Raw genomic sequence first — 21,149 nt, forward strand, 5'->3', positions numbered from 1 at the left:
CTAGCGGCCAGGCCATCTGGATGGGTCTGTGGCAAAGTTCGATCAAAGACAAAGGGTAGAATCGGCTCGGACATGTTGTAAGGGAACGCTATCATCTTTCGGAAGGGACGTAAAACGGGGGTCCCGGCCTAAAATGAAACCACCTTGTTCCTACCTGCTGGCTTGATGAACTCAAAGCTAGTCGTCTGAACCACTCACTGACAGGTATTCTTCTTGCCCTTCAGTTCAGACAAGAGTAGAGTAGAGTAGAGTATTTCAGTCCGTGAACAAACGTGAACTTTATACTTCATACCTCCTTTGGTTACCGTAACCACACAACATCTTATTACAAGTTGGTTCGATAGTATTTGTTACCCAAATTTGTGACAATCTGACTTTACCTTGGCCGGGACCAGAACTGCTGACGACAGCTCGTCTCAGACAGAAAGCGCACGGTCAGCAAAAGCACGGGAAAGTTCCAGGAGGTCCAGTACAAAGGTCAGGTCTGGCATGTGCGACAACTATCCGAGGGGGAAGGAGGATAATAAATACTTATCACACCTGCATTTTCCACACAATGAATGATATTTTGCTGTAAAAAGTGCATAACACAAAGCTTATTCTATGATTAAAAAAATGTATCTTATTTGATTTTTTTTTCCTGTGGCAACTTATCAAGTGATAATGATACACCCCCTCTTCAAATTTCTGAACTTCCAGGAAGGTCCCCACGCCCGCCTTGGGTCCAGCTGCCACGAAAGTACTAAGTTGGTCTCCGTTGGTTATACGGTCAGTCCAGGGGAATTATCGTTAATAGGGCAAAAATTTCAACAGAAATTGGTTCATACTTTTTATTGCGTTATCGTGTTATGATGTTTTATGTAGTTGTTGTTGTTGTTGTCCCCTCTTTCAACCTCCTTGTTTGTTTCTGAGCAGTCTGCTTCAAATTTTGCTTCAGAGCCTGTGATGAGATGACATGTCGTGCTGTTCTCTTGTCAGATTTCGCTTTTTTGTTCGGGAAATCTGTTTTCACAGAACAACTTTTTGGCGACGCCTCAGAGGCGAGCCTAATGGTGTAGTATTGTGTTCAGTTTTTGGCGACGCATCAGAGACCAGCCTAATTGTGTAGTATATATATTTGTGCTCAGTTTGCAAGAATTCTAGGAATTGTACAGGAATATGTCCACAGGAATGCTAGTCCACAGGCACATTTGGAATGTTAGATGTTAGTCCCAAGGAATGTCCTGCCTGCCTGCCTAAGTGCTTAGGCCAGGGACTGGCCCCTTGCTCCTCTCTGTCAGAGCTCTCCAGGTTGCACGGTCCATTGGACTTGTTTCTGCAAACTTGAGACTCAGTCCAGTGTCTTCCTGAGGAATTTTGATAGAAGGAATTTGGGTCATACAGGTTCCTGGGCATTTGTCCAAGAAAGCTGAACAGTCAGCCACACGTGTTGTCCAGATGGAGCAAGTTGAGTTGTATATAGGTGGACTTTGCACAATTCATAACATATCCTTGGACGTTTTATAGTTTGTACCAGTCAAAATAGGAGGGACAGTCACATTACAGAAAGACCACTGCAGGAAGTTGGTAACAAGACAAAGAGGTAGACATCAATCAAGACCTAGTTAGTCCAGACCAGCTGATGACAGCTTGTAACCAAAGAAGATTGCTATCTCTCTGATCACAGGCAGACAATTCCTTCAGTGTACCTGACTCATCTACAGTTTTCTTAAACAGTGTGTGGCTGTTACAATGTTTTTAGATGCTGTTCCTTCAAAATTATAACATTTAATGTCCTTATTTTAGGAAGGGGTTATAACTACATCAATTTTGCACTTACTCTATACCCTTCTTCAATTACCAAGACAGGCTAGATGTTGCCCTGGAACCGGCAAGAAGAATGTCTATGTGACAGGAATATCCTGTTGACATTGGAAAAAAGAATTTCATTATCAGGAACATCCAGTCAATTATTTTCCAGGTTTCGTTTGTCTTATGTTCACCACCAGTAAAACATAATCGTCGCCATGTTTTCAACGCCAATCTTGTTCCTTTTGTGCTCAAAATTCTCCAGGTATGCATTGTTATCAATTGTATGCGCCCTGTAGTTTGCTGATAATCAATTACCCAACCTTAAACTTCTAAGGATGGTGTCTCCACTCCAAACAGTCTGATAATTTTCTGATGATGACCATATACTATAGACATTTGCAAATGATGTCATGACATCAATGGAATGCAACACATGAACAACAAACATTTTTTAAAGTAATGTGGAGAAAGGCTACTAGTATTGATTTGTTGCCCTTTTGTTTTGCAGGATCAAGGTGCAGTATAATGGCAGGGGTGCAGGGATCACGGGCATCATTTGATTTTTGTCACAATCCGCATGCAGGCTCCCTCTTGCAGGGCTTGCAGGAACTGCGATCAGACAACAAGCTGCTTGATGTTACCCTTTGCGTCTCTGGAAAAGAGATCCCGTGTCACCGAAATGTTCTGGCTGCTTGCAGTGAATACTTCTGTGCAATGTTCTGCAATGGACATCGCGAGACCAAAGAGTATAAAGTAACCATTAACGAGGTCGACAGTAACGCCTTGCAGCTTCTTGTGGACTATGCATACACATCAAAAGTCACAATCACAGAACACAATGCTGTGGAACTTTTAGAAGGGGCCAACTTCTTCCAGATCCAACCTGTGCGTGATGCTTGTGTGACTTTTATATCCAACAATCTGAGTGCTGAAAACTGTCTGCAGATGATGCACATAGGCAACATACTGTCCTGCCCAGACCTGGAGAAGAAAGCAAGGTTATGTATCTTGAAGGAGTTTGCAGCAGTTAGTAAAACACCTGAGTTTTTTTCTTTGACAAAGGAACTGCTCATCACATTTATTTCATCTGATGACCTCAATGCTTCAGAAGAAACAGTCTACACAGCAGTGATGGCATGGATCAACCATGACGCTAGGGGGAGGAACCAGGAGATGAAAGAGCTGATGGAACTGGTCAGGTTTCCCTTCATGGACAAGATGTACTTCTTGGAGAATGTGGAGAGTAACAACACTGTACGCAAGACTTGCCATGATACCGTCCTGGAAACTCGCAAGTACCAGCTGTTCCCAGGAGAGGTCCAGTCACCCCGCACCCGTCCTCGCCGTGCCACTGGTCTGAAGGAGGCAGTAGTGATCATTGGAGGGCTAGAGAAAAATGGTGATGAGAGGCCAGTTTACTCTCATTCCATCACAATGACAGACTCCATGGAGCCAACCAGCTCGAGCTGGGTGCCCATGACCAGAATTGATCACAAAACATGTAGCAGCTGTGTGACTGTTCTTGGCACAAGTGACATTCTTGTGTCTCTTGACAAGGAAGTGTGGCTGTACCAACCAGAGCTAAACTCCTGGTCCCAACTTGCTGAGATGAACTCAGATCGATATTTTCATGGGTTAGCAGTATTACAAGGTAAAGTGTATGCAATTGGTGGTAAATTATATAAAAGTAAAATGCTTCCTGCTCTTTCATCTGTAGAGGTCTATGATAGAAGGCATCACAAGTGGACTGAAGGCATACCTCTCGCACGGCCAATGATAGGTCATGCCATTGCAGTGTTGGATGGCAACATATATGTAATGGGTGGGATTGACAGTGAAAAGAAACAAACATCTACAGTGTACCGCTTCAGCCCAGGGGACTCCCAGTGGCAACCACAGAGAAACATGCCCGAAGCAGCTGAGGGGATCATCACAGCTGTAGTTCTCAATGATAGCATCTACGTCGCTGAAGTACAGTCATGTATTTTCTGTTTTAAGCCTGATGATGATGGTGGTCTCTGGAGTAATGTAGTATCAGGTGTTCCACCTTGCTGTGGAATGACCGTCTTTGGCGAAAAGCTCTTTATCTGTGGAGGCCTGGTCAATGACATTACAAGTAAAGAAGTCTTATGCCTTGATCCGGAATCACAGTCACTTATCCATGTAGGGACCATGTCTAAAGGTCTGTATCTACCAGGTTGTGTCACCATACTGAAGAGTTGTTGATGTACAATGGACTGCCATGTACTATTCTAAATTTAGAATATTCAAAGCTAAGTACATCGTTTGATATTTCAAATGGATAATGTTAACAATCTGATTGTGGCCACCTCAGTAGCCTGCTGTTGTTAATGGCTGGGGGAATAGCACATGTTCACAGACACATTTTAGCTACATTATGGAAGGAACTATCATACCAAGGGAACTCTTCCACAAGCTTACTATAGGATATATCCAATAGTTTAAATCTAAGGAGGAATTTCCTCTAATGTACTTGAATCCTGTCAAATTCCTTGAAGAACATTGTTAGTACATCATGCTATTTGATAGAGCTATAGTCAAAAGTGTTTTAATTTTTCATGTTTTTTTTTCTGTGCCACTGTTCAGTTCATTGAGTAGTACAAAATTCCTGTAAGAGCCAATTTGTGATCATTAAATTATGGTCATTATTTTGTTTTGGTACAAACATGTACCTTTGTATGAAAGATGTTAACCTTCTTAACAATGAGGATTAAAGGAACAATTAGAGATAGAATGGGAGCTGTATAGAATAGTTACTGTTATCATACTGCCTCAAGTATAAGTAGTTTATTATTATTTTTCTGTAATTGTTATTGATGATTAACAAGCTGTGTTTGAAAAACATGACTGATTTTTTATTTTCTAAAAGTACAAGTAGTCAGACCATGTGAACAATTACTAGATGGTAGTAGCAGTAAAGTCACTGCAGAATTAGAGCCAGCTCAATCTGCATTGTAGAAACTCCTAGATTCACCTTCTTAATCACACTGCCATTGGACTATTCAGTTTATTTGGCACAAACCACCAGTGTGCAGTGCCTAGATTTCAAACACTCTCTACCGGTACTCAAAGATCTAATAGATTTTGTTTGGCCACAGAAAGGACTGTTGAACTGCCTTGGTGGAACATTGGCGTACGTCACCTAGGTCATGAATATTAAGCACAAGTTTTCCCTTTGGACAACAACAAGGTGTCTTGTCTGGCTGACCGCTGGTTAGTGGCGACACCCCCAATAATGGAAAGGGCAGGGCAGCAGAGTATGAACTGAGCAGAGTTCTAAGACACAGAGTCGAATCTGCATAGAATGAGCCAATCCACTTGAAAAAGATATAACATACTGTATCTGTTTTGGTTTTTACCTCAGTAACTTTTTGTTGGCAAAATGCACTTTTAATGCATGTTTTAATAAATTTTAGAAATGTGTGCTGGCAGTTTCCTGACTGAAATACTCACTGTACATTAGGATGGAAACTTTATGTGTAGCCAGACTCATATGTTGCCCACAATGCATAACCTTACAATGTTGGGTGGGTTGTTTTCATTTCAAAAATGTTGTTTCCCAACCTCAGCTCTAGCATGGCTACATGATTGAGTTCCCATTTCTGAAACCGTTTTGCCTTTAGATTGTGAATGTTCCACTAGAAAATTGAAGTTTGCTTGCCTTGAAAAGAATAGAATGAGAACAGATGACGTGCAATCCAAATAAGCACCATGAGGTCATGGGTAAGCATGTCCTTGGTGCTGAACGTACCTTCAATTCAGTGACAACTGTATGTTACAACTGGCAGTAATATGGAGCAGGATGATGTGCAATCCAAATAAGCACCATGAGGTAAACCTGTCCTTGGTGCTGAACGTACCTTCAATTAAGTGACAACTGTATGTTACAACTGGCAGTAATATGGAGCAGGATTTATGTGAATTCCAACACAAGAAGTTGTACTTACCCACATTTTTGACTGCACATTCCTCGATTCCTGTCTTTGCCTATGTATTTTTTTAAATATTTGGGTCAAATTTTTAAGTCCAATTTTTACATGTGTTGAAAAGCACAGTTCAATCCTTCACCAATTTGACACTTAAGCTTTGATGCAGAGTAATGTACAAACAACAGGATACAATGTTCCTTATCTTTCCAAGATAAAACATGACAAGTAGAGGATTATTGCAATAACTTTTATTATGAAAATAGTGGTCACAAATCTACAAACTTTTGTTTTTTCTAATAGAATGACTACAGCATCTCAGGCTACAAATCAATTTGTACAAACATCACTCCTATTTGATGGGTTTAACTGCTACATGGAACTACTTTTGTTACAAAGTTCACAAACGTAAACTCTTGCTTTTGACTTAAGAAAGATTAGGTCATCATTTGGCCTAGAATGATTACAAAATGCAACAGTATCAAACTGTCACAAACAGTCCACATTGCAAGACATGAGAATGATTTTAATGCTTTTACAAGACAAAACATTTCTTACTGCACTAGTCCAAAATTGTTTTGAATCCATTTACAAAGAGCACTTGTAACTTTACCATAAGAGAAAACATCCTATCAATATTGACATCTATGGAACATTACTAAAATTGCTTTTCATTATTTTTAATCTAAAACTCCTGTTATGTTGTACAGTTTGTTGACAAGAGGTCAAAGCTGACCTCTGCAATGTTGAATGGTTCATGGAGGCAGTCAGGAGAAAGGAGGGAGGCGAGGCCGCCTTTCTGCTGGTTCTTCTTTAAGAACTTGGAGATTTCCTTCCACCTTGCCTGAGGGAATATACAGTAAAACAAAAGTTAAGACATGTCATTGGTACTGATTTTATATGAAGCCTGAATTCTGAGGTCCTTTGTTTGGTAGGAGGACTGTTTTGGATCTGATTTGAATAGCATAGCAACCCTGATGGCATGGTAGTGTGCAGTGGTTAGCCATGAGTTCGATTCTGCCTGTGTCGCTCACCTGGCATGCATGTTACCGGAAAGGGTTACAGTCCATGGACGGGATATTAAGCTGTTGTCCACTGTTCATTGTGCTTGTTGAACAGAGCTAGGGGAGTGTCACTGGTACAATGAACCTGTAAATACTGTACATACTGGTAGGGACTGTCTGCACTATCACAACCAGTGGAACAAAGGCTCTTCAATGAACTAAACTGGATTGATATCACTGTCACTATGATGCTTACATAAATCCAAATGGTAATCATCAGCAAAACCAAACTAAACCATAACAACAGTGTCCCAGAATCTGTGAACTCACATCCATGACTGACCCGTCCCACCACTTGTACTCAGGGAGTGATGTGGAGAACAGCAGGGCATAGGCCGTCTCCAGAAACACCTGGCTGAACAGGGTCTTCATCTGCTCACTGTCACGCTAGGGGAGGACACAGAAATATATTTGTTGAAAACATGACAACACATTACACAAGTTAGGCAGGTGTTCACACCTAGTATAGGCTGTCTAGCTAATAGTACAAAATTTTACCATGTCTATTCATGATACACAACATAGGTACATCAATGATGGTAATACACAAAGACCAGTAATAAAAATGCACAGAATAAGAATTAGTTAGAAACATCCTACTCTTACTTCTCATCTCAATTCAGTAATTTTGAGCAAGCCAAAGCTTAGATCTACTGAAGCTTATCTATACCTTCCTTCTTACCTTGTTTGCTTTCTTCATTGTCTTCATTTTCTCACCCCAGACACTCTGAAAATAAGGAAACTCTGCATCACACACAACAAACTCTACAATGTACATGTTAATTTATCTGACATGCATATTTGACATTTTCTTACAATATCTTTCCACACTGTACAAACTGCCCAACAAATCATTTCTTTCCACTCATAGTAATAATCATACCCTGTGCCTGCCAACAGGGGAAGCACAATGCTTTCTAGTGGTAGTGCAACAGTTTTGCTACTGCTAGCATGCTCAGCCAAGCAGCCCAACTCTTTTCATGAATTCAGTAAGTGTATTGGGTTCTTTTACGTGGAAGTTTGACGCTTGAGGCGTAAAGCTGCCTCACACACAAGTCTGATGACTTCACATCGTCATTCAAAAGGATCAGAATCTGATGTGTGACAGTGACTCTTTTCCAGTTGTGGTCCAGCAAAATAGAACTTATACATTGACAACAAAAGCTGATAATAGTGATATAAGACTGTACTCACCCTGACAGCATCCATGATGTCTGTCTGCATGATGGCTTTGGGAAACTGGGCCAGCACTGGGCTGTGAATGAGATCTGTGAACACAGGACAATTGTTACCGGTAATACTAAATTGATCTGACTTCACTACCAAACGTTATGTAGACTATACCACACTCAACATTATTTCATCTGCAGATAAACTTGAAACATCTGACCAAAATCTGACCAAGTGCTTGAGTAATTTCTAATTGACGTACTTGTCCATTGGTTGTCACTTAAATTATTTTACCCAACGATCTACACCTAAACCTTACTTTAGAATCCTGTCTGCCATTTTCTGCAAGTTCCATTGAGTGGTAACTACAATGTACAGACAGGTTCAACTGTAGTACAAATATTTTGCAAAGTTGAGAATCATGTTTATCATAGCCTAACAGGCCTATACATAAGGCTTTAACTATGAACTGTACATACCTGCAGTGTACATGTTCAGCCTGTCCCTTAGCAGGGTGTCAGCGAGGATCTGTCGATAGTATGCCGTGAATTCTGCATAGTGCACACTACTCACTAGTGTGTCTGGCAGCATACTGGCATTGAAAGAGGGCAAATACAATGTATGAATGGTTGTCACAGTTGAAGCCACACAATAGAATTTTTAAAAATTAAATTAGTTGTTAACTGAATACTATGACGATCTCTCATCTTTTCTCTTACCTATTTTCCTTGTGGGATTTTCAGCAAGGCTTAATGACAGAGCTGATCACAAGATATAGACAGCATGATTTCTGCATGGCAAATCTACACTTATTTCCAGAACAGCCCCAATTAACTGTTGTTAGCTCACTCTTTATGAAAGAATAAAACAATCACTTGTACTAGCACATCACAATACTGAAATGCTAACTTTATCCTCATGCTGGATCCTATCAACATTGCATAGAAAAAGAATGTACTCACTCTAAGATGTCTTTTCTCTCCTTGTTTGGAGTTCCGACCTTCACTATGAGATGAGGCTGTTTATTGGCTGTCAGCAGTGACTTAAAGCGACTACCACTTGCTGTTATGCATCAGGAAATTGGGGGAGGGGGAAAGATTAATAATATGCTACAATCAAGTGAGAAATACCCCAAAGCTGTATAAAATTAAGTCATCTTGTTTGAGCAACCCTGTATCATAAACATACAGGCTCATCAGGGTAAGGATTAAGGAATTGCATAGATGTTCAGAAAGCACAACTATAATTGTCTAAATCTTCATATTTCACCATATGTCAGACAATCTCTGCAAAGCACCCTACAAACCACAGGCAAGTGAAAACAATAATTTACTATCTAATTCAACATTACATCAACACCTCTTTAGTATTTGACTTACTGACCAATACCTGGAACTGACAATATAACATTACACCAGTGAAGTTTTGACCAATTCACTTTCACTTAAAAATACAAATTTTGAAGTAAAAGGTTTTTAAAAAAAATTATTGCATATCCTAACAAATGGTCTGTGAATCATAAAAGTGAGCTTATCCAAATGTGCAAAATGTAAAGCTTCCCCTACCAATGAGTTAAGTGCCACAACCACACTTGGTGCCTCACACCTACACATGATACCTGCCTGAAAGGTCTGTGTGTTTTGTTTTGGATGAATGATACTTGGCTGTTAGAAGGAGAACAATATGGTGTTTGATTGAGAAGTTCTGTTGATCATACAATCAACTTAGTACAGTCAATATTACAACTCTCAGAGGCGGCGGCAGCAAATTTCGCTTGGGGGGGCGACCCTTTACTGACAGAATTTTACCGCACATGTAGTGCCGAAGGCACATGTAGTGCCAGCGACCATCCTAGGGGGGTCCGGGGGCATGCTCCCCCGGGAAAATTTGAAATCTGCACCCTCTGAAACCCCATTTTCTGTATTTTGAGGGACAAATTTTGCTGAGGGACTATGCTAAATCTAATGCCATTTTTGTCAAAGAAAGATGTTTGAGGGCGATGACCCACGCCTCAACAACCATGTCGTTGTGAGCGCCGGAGGCAATAGTCATCCACGGCTAGGGAGGTCCGGAGAAAATTTTGAAATCTTGACCGCCTAAAACGTCATTTCCAGCATTTGAGGGCCACATTCTGCTTGTAAACTAAGCTAAGTACGATAGCAAAATTTCTATTAGTTTAAAAGTTTTTTGAGAGCGACGCTCCCGCAACATATTGTCCTGCGCCGAAATGGCCGAAGACGCGGGCCGTCACAAGGGACTCTGGCGAAATTTTGAAATCGGGACTCTCTGAAACGTCATTTCTTGCGTTTTCAGGCGTAAATTTTGCCGTTAGACTAGCTTGATTTAAAGAAATTTCCATCATCAAAAAAATACACAAGGTTTCAGCTTGATTTTCTGGGGGGGCGACGCCCCCCCAACATATTTTTCGGGGGGGCAGCCGCCCCCCTTGCCCCCCCGGTGCCGCCGCCACTGACTCTGTATTAGTTTGGTAGTTCAACTACAGACATTGGCTCAGGACCCAGAATTGGTTAAAACATACTAACTAGTACATAGCTAAGAAAACAAGTCAGCTTCTGATATGCCAAACTCCTAATTTAGATTTCTATCCAAATATAACAAATATGATATTAATTGGCATTTATACAAATCAACTGTAATCTGTGAATCCAAAGAGGAAAACTGCTCAGTGGTGAAAATTGTCAACAAATTTGAATAAACAGTCATGATTAATTAATTGCAATACTCTTCCACATTGTGTATCTGCAGTGTATATGACAGAATGGGGACAATCTTACAGAGGGTGGGGGGGTTAGGGTGCATGCAACAAGTGGTGGTCCAAGCTGTAATGCACAGCTGACAGCCAACAGACAATTAGAGTATATGTACATATAGAATGATCATGCATGGTTAGAACACCTTGTTAAGAGAACCTGTAGGAGGATATACTAGGAACAGACATGTTAGCTGAGGAGGTTAAACCAACAGAGTATATCTTTGTTTTGTATTGTTGTACCCAAGGAAGGCAAAAATGAAACTTTCTTCTAGAATATGGCACAGCAACCTCATGTGTAAAAATAGCTCACTGTGTTAGTATTTCTTGGGAGTCATAACATAATTGATTTTTCAGTAACATGGTGTAATTGATCTGAATAATTATGCACTGTGTCTATAGTAGAACATTCTTAATGAATCTTAATTGATTATCATTAAACCTGCATTTGAATCCAGGAATATAGATTAAAAGGTTTCTTTTAACATCCAAAAATGCCATACAACAAAAAAAACCTCACCTGTTCTAGAGACAGCTGGGTCTACTTCCACTCCCTTCTCATAGGGAGTACCTCCGTTTAGTGTACAGTCATAGGACCTGTGCAAACAACCAAAAAATATGGTGATTTGGGGGCTAGAACTTATTCCAATAAAAGTTGAATATTCCAAGTGAACTATTTCCACAATATTCCACAAATCAAATTTGAAATGAAACACCTGATGTTTTTTTCTTCTGTATACTACAAATTAAGATAACATCATCTAACAGTGTGATAATGTGTTGATGAAAGTTAATTGTGAACCTGTCAAAAGTGTTGTATGTGGTTCTGATGCAAACAACACAAAGAGGTGAGGTGTTAAAATGTTGCTTACTTGTTTGCAATAGGGCTGCCATTGTCGTCAAACAGCTTTAGATGGGCCCAGCCACAGCTCAGTTCACCTTGCTCTCCAGTTTTCTACATATTTTAAACAAGATGATGACAAATCAAACTGCTGCTAAAGGATTCCGCATTATTCTATTCACTCCAGTTTTCTAAAAAGATTTGGGATATAACAATGATAAAATCACATTTCAAAGATTAAAAGGATTTTGCAACATTCAAATGCAGTTTTTTTTTTCTGGAATCGACATACTGCCCCCCTCCCAATATTGTTGAAGGCAATAAAACCTACCGTTCTGACATAGGTGACACCCAGTTCAAAGAGTAGACCTGCAAAAACAAATGACAACTTGTCTATGAATCATACTTTTAACTAGAAAGAAAGAGATATCTAAAGTAAAGATGAACAAGGACTTATCAAACACAGAAAACCCCCATTCAGAGTGTTATATTGTACATTAGAGTGACATTTTTGAAAATTCAAATGATATAGAATGTCAGAATTTGTACTGACCTATGTTCTGCTCCATATTGTTTGATCTGACAAAACATTCTCCATCCAGAATACTTGGTAGCATCCCCTGCACCTGAACAAATAATTGGGACTTCAAGTACGACTACCTCAGGATTTTTCTTCCCAAAGGCTTAGTAAAGCCTTATAATATATACATATAATCAAATATTCATACATTTAGTTGCAGAATCAACCTTAAAGACAAGATAAGACAGACCAAATACTTGGAAGCTGTATTTGGCTAGTATGAGAGAAGTTATGATTATGGAAAATGATCCTGAATTTGTTGTGGGTACATTTTGGCACTGGAAATGGTAGCAACACGTGCAAACTGACAGTATCTATGTATGACATATAATGTTTCACTTACTTTGAAAACCATTTTCTGGATTGCAATTTCATCTCTAAACATTCTTTTTGTACTTACCCTTGGGTTGAAGGTCCAGGTCTTTGGTTCCTTCTCCAGCCACTTGGCCTGGACTGTGTGAATGTTACTTAGGACCTGTCCACAACAGACATTTCAAATGGATAGAAAACATACCATGGTATGTACAGTACAGGCACAGTCTTTTTAAACAACATTTCAGCCAAATTTTGCTTCATGATTGAATCTGGCTAATTCTTAACAAATTTACTAGCAGTAGTACATTTAGGTGAACACTGACGACAATTGCTAAACAAAAATGAGGGTGCTAAAAATTGTGTTTATCCTGGAGATAGAAGTAACCATCATGTGTCAATAGGGATTAGTGAAAACAATCTATAATGTTAACATATCATAAAAATCCTATTACTTATCTGACTTTGAAAGAAAAATATTTTATCATTATGATAGTAGCTACGCTCCCAGGAGCAAGCGGGTTGTGAGTGTGAGTGAGATGATAGTAGCATGAGTATGTATTCTGACTGCAAGCCATACCTTGACACCATCAAAGAGAGCTACTCTGACATGCCGGCTCTTTACATCTAAGGCTGTAATAACATACACAAAGCAGTGATTAGACTTTGGCTCCTCAACATGCACATTGCAGTGTTTTGCTTTAGGTCCATATTATCTATCTACACCCAGAAAAACATGGAATAACACACAGCATGCTGTTTATTATGCGCACATATGAGAGGAGGGATTTGGATTAAGTGGTTTGACCATACCTGACCCTGTGTCTGGTACTGCCTTGCAGTTCCACAAAGTGAATGTTCTCTGGATACGGACTGTCTTGGAACGAATCTGAAGAATACAAGAGTATGATTACATTTCACAACACCCTAAGGCACAGCATACTTGTCATAGATGTATAAGTTCATTTCTGAAAGGTACAGCGGTTTACCTCAGCCAGACATATTACAACCAAAGCAGGCTGTACTAAGGTTTAAAGCAAAGCTGAAGCAAAGTTGCAGCCTACCTTACAGTCTGTTGGGTTCCAGTGGAGGTCCCTGAATGACAGGTGAGATTCACTCAGTTTGGGGTAGATGTAGTGTCCTGTGGTGTAGGTCTCTGCAGGAACAGGAGATATCATACATGTAGCACTATTATCACAATGTTGCTAGTTTGACATTACTATATACATCATCCTCAAGTTGCAATTTGGTTTCTTCAGAATCGCTTTCACTTTGATTAATTTTATAAACATGTAGCATAACATGAGAACAGCTAGTGTTATACCATATATACACTTTGAATTATTAAACTAGATCATGCAAGACATGAATGGTGGCATCATATCTGGAAACATACAATGTGCTGATTTTAAGCTGAGCCTCTATTTGTGCACCAGTATGTTTGAGATAAACTCACCATCCTCCTCTAACAGTTTATGGAGTGTAGAGTGCCTGAAGCCTGATGGGATACCTCCCATAGCTGACAACACATCTGTAACTGTTGTCTACGGAAATGAAGAAAGGAAAAAATCATATTATTACATAACATCAAGTCAATCATAACTAATGCATAAACATTGCAAAGCCACCAACTATAGAGAAAGCTGTCAGTGACTTAACCCCCTAACTTGTACATTGCTCTGAGGCCATTCTAATCCCACGCACAAATATAGAAGTAGTATGACAACACTGCACTGTGTATATTGGGTACAAAGAAACACACACACAGGTACACATACACACAATGAGTACTTAATTTCATTTGAATGAAAAATCAACACAATACAGGCTGGGTCTAACTTTAAAGTTTCGTAACAAAATGGTACTAAACTCTGTAACGGATTACTGATCCTGTAACGGATGCTTCTTATTTGACAAACTGTTGTAATTCCCACAGCATGGGATGTCTCACCTCAGTAAAGGCCTTGCTCACTTTCCTCCAGAGTGATTTTCCACTCCTACAAATTGGAAATTAAAGAATATTTAGACATAATTTTTCACCTGCAATTTCCAAACCCCTGCTCAATAATCATTGAATGAAGTATAATCTACCTAGACTGGAAACTGTTGTCATACATGTATACCATACCAGTTAAACTCCCATTTTGGACGGGGAATTTACAATTACATAGATATATTATAACATAAAAGCTCAATTCATAGGTAATTGGTGGATTGCTTGATTGATTGATCGATTGATTTACTGACTTACTGGTAAGACCTGAACTTACGCTTTCGAGGCATCTAGATCTTCTTTTTCTTCAGCTGCAATAAAAGCATAGCAAAATCATGTACAATTTATACTATAAACAACAAAGATTGAATTATTAATAGAGCGTGGAAACCAAGCATGTGACACTGACGTACAAAATACAACAGTCCAGTAAAACCAACTAAAATTCAAAGACGTTTTACCTACCTTCTGGAGAGTGTACCTCAGGGAATTTGTCATACACCTGTATGGTATACATATAATTTTGAAAGTTACAAAATTTTTAATAAGGATGAGATAACATATACTTGACATAATACGGAAGCACATAACTGTTATTTCACTGACACAATCCATTAAGCACTTTTAAGAACTGTATACAGTATTAAGAACTGTATACAGTAACAAAACGGAAAAAAAGTACCAAAATGAAAATAGCCACAAGGTAACAATATTTTACAATATCAAAAAAAATTTGCAGTGATGATTGATGTCTTAAACATAGTGAATACATCATCATCATCACCATCATTCTTCCTCGTGTGAGGTGGAGCAGAGTGGTGAATACAGTCAACAATATCAATGATTTGGCTTTATTACATAGTATAATAGTGTTATGTATTGTATTGTATCGTATATTATGTAATTGTATTTGAATTTGTTTATTGTAACTGTCGCGTTCTGGCGGCCCTTCTTCGGAGTAAACAACAACAACTCGACGTGCTCGAACGGGCGGTGGCCCCGTTCGGGGAAGGGTGTTCTAGAACCGCCAGAACGCGACCAGTAATGTGATTCAAAATAAAGTCAGTCTTGTCTTGATCGTCTTACAAGTGTGACGTTTGTCTGTGTGTCTCCGTCTTTGGTTGGTCCTTCCCTCTTTTCAACATTGGTGGCAGCGGTGGGATGCCGCTTTCGAGCGGCCAGACCCGTGATGAAACACCATCCAAGGCCCTCTGCCCGCTACCGTGTCGCCCGACTCGCCCGGAGACCATCGGCCAACCGCCTGATCACCCGACAACGTCTACCATGTGTCAAGCCGTCTCCGCTCGCTGCCGCTGTCGACAGAGCCCGACTCCACTCCACCCTGACGCCGTCCGTCGCCGACCGCGTGTACCTCGACCCGTGTCGACCACAGCTACCCTCGTCACCAACTGTGAATTTTTGAGAATGAGCACCGGCGAAAACTTCTGCTGTGACCAGACCGAACTGTAAAAGGGCCTCTACTTGCTCCAGGAAGGCCACTGAACTGTCATGCCGCAAGACCTGCGAACTTGAAATATACTGCTGCACGATGTCCTGTCCAAGGTGTTAAGTATTTTGTCTGGAGAGTATTGTGATATTTAGTATTGTGGTGCTTACCTAGGAAGAACTAGAGCCTGCGGGACGACACTTCTAGGTAGAAGACTACTTTGCCCCTTGTCAGAACCTGCGAGGTTGCTGATTGTCAAGGAAATATTGTCACGATGATTGAATTTTGTATATTGAAATTATTTGAACTGATGCTTACCAAGTGTACTAGTAGAATCAATGACATTATTGATGGCTGCGGGGCGACTACTGCTAGTAAGACTATCCTGACCACACTGAGGGTGTGCCCACATGTATTGTTTGTGTTTTAAGATAGCGTTCTCTATGCCTTGACCGTAAGCCTGCGGGATAACGTTGATGCCTTGTTGAACCTATGCTGTGCTGTATTCTGAATTTTGACTGTGTGATGCTTGCCTAAGGAGCGCTGACGTCTGCAGGACGTCTCTCCTAGGAAGATCAATGGTTGTATGATGCTCGCCTTAGGAGATAGAATGATTGCCTACGGGCCGACCCTATTCCTAAGTGCTTTTACTAGATGTGGAAACTGTGTGTACTTGCCTAGCTAGATGTGGAAACTGTGTGTACTTGCCTAGCTAGATGTGGAAAGCATATATTTGTAGCTACATAGAACGACTGCCTGCGGGCCGACCCTATGGAATGTTTTGATATGCCTTGAAGTACTTCGAAGTGGTGAGTCCACAGAAATATTTGTAGTATTGAAAGCGACACCTATAACTAGCTTAGACTTGATTTTAAAAAATATATGATTAGATTTTGTATGATAAAAGGATAAGTAGCAGGTGAGGACACCTGCTAACTTGAGGGGGGAGGAATGTTATGTATTGTATTGTATCGTATATTATGTAATTGTATTTGAATTTGTTTATTGTAACTGTCGCGTTCTGGCGGCCCTTCTTCGGAGTAAACAACAACAACTCGACGTGCTCGAACGGGCGGTGGCCCCGTTCGGGGAAGGGTGTTCTAGAACCGCCAGAACGCGACCAGTAATGTGATTCAAAATAAAGTCAGTCTTGTCTTGATCGTCTTACAAGTGTGACGTTTGTCTGTGTGTCTCCGTCTTTGGTTGGTCCTTCCCTCTTTTCAACAATAGTATATATCACCTGTAGGTATGTACTTGGCACAAGTCCTCTTTTACCATTTTTGTCCTCAGCTACCCACCAGCCATCATCCCTACAAATATAAAAATTTATTACATACACAAAACAATGAATTGGTTGAACAAAAATGAAATAAAACCAAAGACCCAAGAGGGAGAGAGAGAGATTTACAACTAAATGGAAGACAGGAATGTAGCATAATAGGTTGCCCAATACAAATATAATATGCAATCCAAAGCCCTCTTCAACAAGACCACATCCACCTATAATGTGCATGCCCTTTGAAGTCAAGTTATACATGTACTAGTATGTCACTGGAACATATACTATATAATAACTTACTGAGTCTCCACTATACTGAGTATGTCTCCCTTCTTGAAGTTGAGATCACCTTCTTGTTCCCCCTTGAAGTCAGATAGGGCCTCCCATTGTCGTAACTATGGGTGGGCACAACAAGGCAAAATGTCAGATGCTGGAGGTAACAGGGAAGGAACTTCAACTCTTATAGTTTGCTAGTATTTGCTAAGAGATGTATGCCAATTTCAAAAAGAATTGGAAAAGCAGTTCTTAACGACTTTCCTCACTCTACCCAGGTGTAAAAATGGGGATATCACTTTGGTTGGGGAGGTAAAATGTCATAGAAGAAGAGGGACGGGCTCCACTTTCTGATACAATGTACTATGCCACTGCCTCTACGGACTCATGAATGTTATGGGACTACCTTTACAAAATGTACCTCTGACAACAATGTCACTGACGCATACAGTTATTGTTAATTCTCCTCCTAAGAAGAAATCCCCAATAATTCCACAGATATCCAAGTCTAGAATATTAATTTCTATGGTCAAAATGGTACTCAAACACAAAGTACTAGTACATGTATGTTACTACAACAGGGAAGGTAATTCATCTCAGCAATAACTTACTGTGTGATCTTTTACTTCTGTTGTTGTCTGTTCTACTTCTGATTCTTCTTCATCTTCATCTGTCTCCTCCTCGCTGCAATGACAACAAAACTGACAACTCAGACTTTCCTTTATGCCTCCATTTGCCAAAGCTTGGAAAAAGAGAACTGTAAATCATGAAATGTTTGTGATAGTATTATTTTCATGATTTTCAATGTGATTTATTATTACTGCAAAATCATAACACTAAGAATTAAATTGAAAACAGAACCACCAAGAATATGTGTTTTCTACTTCTACTGAAATGTATAGAATTGTTTCAACTGTAAACTCTAAGCACAGCAAAACATTCTATCCTTCCACAAAATGCAACCACCTCAGACGTACATGCATTTACAGTAAGATTTACTAAGAACACAAAAGGGATTAAGGTGTGATGATGTTACCTCTCTTCTTCAGAGTCCTCCTCTGATTCGTCCTCATCTTCTGACTCTCCCTCATCTGTCTCCTCCTCCGACTCCTCCCCAGTCTCTGTGTCGTCTGTCTCCGTGGCTGACTGGGCTCCTCCCTTCTCCTGCACTTTCCTATAGTCAAGAGGAAAAGACCTACAGTTACACAGGTAACATAAACACATGCTTATTTCTCCACCTGTGACAAGTTAGTTAGCGTTACACAATCTTATTGGGCCTCCTCACCAGCCTGACCAATGGAAGGACTGCTTGAAACTTGATTTAATCAGGCCAGCATGCAATTCTAAGTTTAGAACTACATGCATGAATGCAGCAACACAGCTGCATTCAGCCAATCAGTACCACCCTGAGGAAGGTAAATATTGGCTAAAAGGCAGAAACACTTGTTTGCGTATAAATCACTTCATTATCATGTGAATCACCAACATGATTACACTATTCACCAATGCAACCAATAGGTAGTTTCAGAATATATCGTTAACTATTGAAGTGTATGTATGTAAGCCAGCTTTATAAAATAAATGAAAGTGGCATATATCATTTTTTAAGTAAAAGTCATATATGAACAAAAGACATGTACATGTACACATGTCAGACTTTCCTACCTGAAGTAATCTTCTTCCACCTCATCAGGCTCTAGCTTACTGATGAGTTTCTCCAGTTGGTCCTGTATAGAAACAAGCATGAAAAAAATGTCTCTTCAACTGACATTTTTTCTCAAACAGTGTAGACTGAATACATTGACAGCATCAACATTTATTAAAAATGCTGCAAATAGCAATTTTTAAGCAATCATTTACATAACAGGCACTAGTACTTTTATGACTTTGTTTTCAGAGTGATTGCTTGCTGTGCTATTTTAGCTAACAAACATTAGCAATTGAATATTTTAACATATAGTTAGAAATACGACAATGTACTTACCCGAAGTCCGTCCACCCGTTTTACTTCATCTTTCTTCTTTCTATCAAAGTCTGGTACTTTGATTGGTTCATCTCCCTTTAAAGAAATCAAAGTTCTTTTTCTGTCTAATCAACTGATGATCAAGATGAAAAGGACTGAATTCAAAGCTTAGCTTGTTTTCATATCATCAAAATACATTTTGTGCAAAGTGGATAGAAGCAAATTTTAAACATGTGGTTGACTAGCAAGAATATACATGTTCTCAAAAAAATTCACTCAACTTCTGGTAGGACATTTAAAGTCATAATGACAATAACTACTTCATCGTCAACATTCTAAAAATATCATTACAAAAATCAAAGGTATTCATAATAGAATGCCTATTTCCAAATCACGAAGTATTTGACCCATACACAAGTCCACTCAAGAAGGAATCTCTGGAAAAAAATCAGCATCTTCTTTGGCAACTAAATGACTGAACTTAAACATTTGACAGAAAATCTTAATAAGATTTGGTTTTACCTTCCTCAGTGCTGACACCTTTTTGTGCAAAGAGTTTGCAGTCTCCTTCAAACTGATGGACCTGATGAAATAAAATGATAATGGTACATGTTAGGCCAATCGACAAAACAGTAGAATTGTTGAATATCAATTACAGACGCATAATGTATACCAGCTGTCAATTGCATTTTCACCTTTAGGGTAGTGTATGAAAAATAACAGAGCTGATAAGCAACTTTGATTCAGTTTGAAGTATAATTTTTTGAATTATACTTCAAACATCGTTTGCTCGGAAGTTGCTGACTACCAAGAAGTTATGTGCTCGGCTGGTACCAGCTGCAGCCAGGTTTTGGCCATAGATTCTACTTTCTATTAGGGTTTGTGTAACAATGCCTACAGCATGCAAATAAAAAGACTTAAATCATATTTGAAACATATGCTTGTCAAAGACAACTTACTCTCTGTACAAGTCTGACAACTTGGTAGTTCTCTCTGGGATGGTGGTATCATCCAGTAGAGACTGAGCTTCCTGACTTACATTGTCCACCTGCCAACAATAGAATTATCAATGACAATTTTCAAACAATGAAATTGTGACAATAGGACTGGCACATGTGTATGGAAATCATACAAGTTTCACACAACAATGGTTATGGTTACGAAATACATGTAAACGAGACAACTGCTTTGATTTGATGCACGTTTCCTTGAGTGACGTTATAAAGTTCTTCTCTAAAACTGGACTCTTCTAAATCAATTTTATGCGTTATTTATTATGGTGAGGGACACGCCCAAGTATGGCAGTTGATATGAACGAAACATAATTTGTCACTATTTCCTTTCTAATGTCCTATTCGTATATTGATATTGCGGCTGCGATATTGCGTCGTTGTTATCGGCCCCATCTTCACTAAACCTATGAGAATTTTTTCCTACATACCATCTTTTCATTTACCAAACGTGCAAAATTTAGCCCCCCTCCCCCAAACCACTTGTTGTCATGGTTCACGATGCGATTTCGTTTACTTACCTTTCTCTTCAGTTCATCTCCTTCTCTCTGCGCAGTCTGCAGCGGTCCTTTGTCTTTAGAAGGCATTGTGCGAACAAATTTTTGCTCCAAAAACTCAATTATTCCTGTGATAAACTTTGTTATGTTTTGTTTTGTTTTCAAACTCGAACAAACAAACAACAATCAGCCGCCATATTTTCCGGAAACGA

General features: G+C 39.6%; 3 protein-coding genes across 4 annotated transcripts in view; 1 reads left to right on the top strand and 2 right to left on the bottom strand.

Annotated features, from left to right (window-relative positions):
- Positions 1–536, bottom strand: part of LOC118427716 (kelch-like protein 24) — a 6,624-nt gene extending 6,088 nt beyond the window's left edge. The window contains exon 1 of one of the 2 annotated variants that reach the window (XM_035837634.1): positions 381–536. The gene's annotated coding sequence lies outside the window, so the exon portion shown is untranslated. Of the gene's footprint in view, positions 1–154; positions 341–380 lie in introns of those variants that run through there. The other variant, XM_035837641.1, reaches the window with a different exon arrangement.
- Positions 537–1,118: 582 nt separating this feature from the next.
- Positions 1,119–4,656, top strand: LOC118427703 (kelch-like protein 24). Its single transcript, XM_035837610.1, has one exon. It carries the CDS (start codon positions 2,251–2,253, stop codon positions 4,015–4,017), a length of 1,767 nt encoding a protein of 588 aa, XP_035693503.1. The 5' UTR covers positions 1,119–2,250; the 3' UTR covers positions 4,018–4,656.
- Positions 4,657–5,974: 1,318 nt separating this feature from the next.
- Positions 5,975–21,083, bottom strand: LOC118427657 (nephrocystin-1-like). The gene is made up of 27 exons (XM_035837552.1): positions 20,962–21,083; positions 20,390–20,478; positions 19,953–20,013; positions 19,452–19,526; positions 19,133–19,194; positions 18,504–18,641; positions 18,079–18,151; positions 17,495–17,589; positions 17,156–17,225; positions 14,934–14,970; positions 14,746–14,779; positions 14,427–14,472; positions 13,932–14,019; positions 13,540–13,631; positions 13,289–13,364; positions 13,056–13,108; positions 12,564–12,638; positions 12,137–12,209; positions 11,915–11,952; positions 11,615–11,697; positions 11,263–11,339; positions 8,935–9,034; positions 8,452–8,564; positions 7,997–8,070; positions 7,485–7,529; positions 7,073–7,189; positions 5,975–6,582 (listed from the first exon to the last, which is right to left on the bottom strand). Exons 1-27 carry the CDS (start codon positions 21,025–21,027, stop codon positions 6,436–6,438), a joined length of 2,097 nt encoding a protein of 698 aa, XP_035693445.1. The 5' UTR covers positions 21,028–21,083; the 3' UTR covers positions 5,975–6,435.
- Between the last annotated feature and the right edge of the window lie 66 nt (positions 21,084–21,149).

Source organism: Branchiostoma floridae, chromosome 1, assembly GCF_000003815.2.
Source record: "Branchiostoma floridae strain S238N-H82 chromosome 1, Bfl_VNyyK, whole genome shotgun sequence".
Classification (NCBI taxonomy): domain Eukaryota; kingdom Metazoa; phylum Chordata; class Leptocardii; order Amphioxiformes; family Branchiostomatidae; genus Branchiostoma; species Branchiostoma floridae.

Coding starts and splice junctions, on each gene's coding strand:
- LOC118427657 (XM_035837552.1), bottom strand. CDS start 21,027: ATGCCTTCTAAAGACAAAGGACCGCTGCAGACTGCGCAGAGAGAAGGA. Junction 20,014..20,389: donor TTGTCAGACTTGTACAGAGA/GTAAGTTGTCTT, acceptor TTATTTCATCAG/GTCCATCAGTTTGAAGGAGA. Junction 12,210..12,563: donor CCTGGACCTTCAACCCAAGG/GTAAGTACAAAA, acceptor TTATTTGTTCAG/GTGCAGGGGATGCTACCAAG.
- LOC118427703 (XM_035837610.1), top strand. CDS start 2,251: ATGTGGAGAAAGGCTACTAGTATTGATTTGTTGCCCTTTTGTTTTGCA.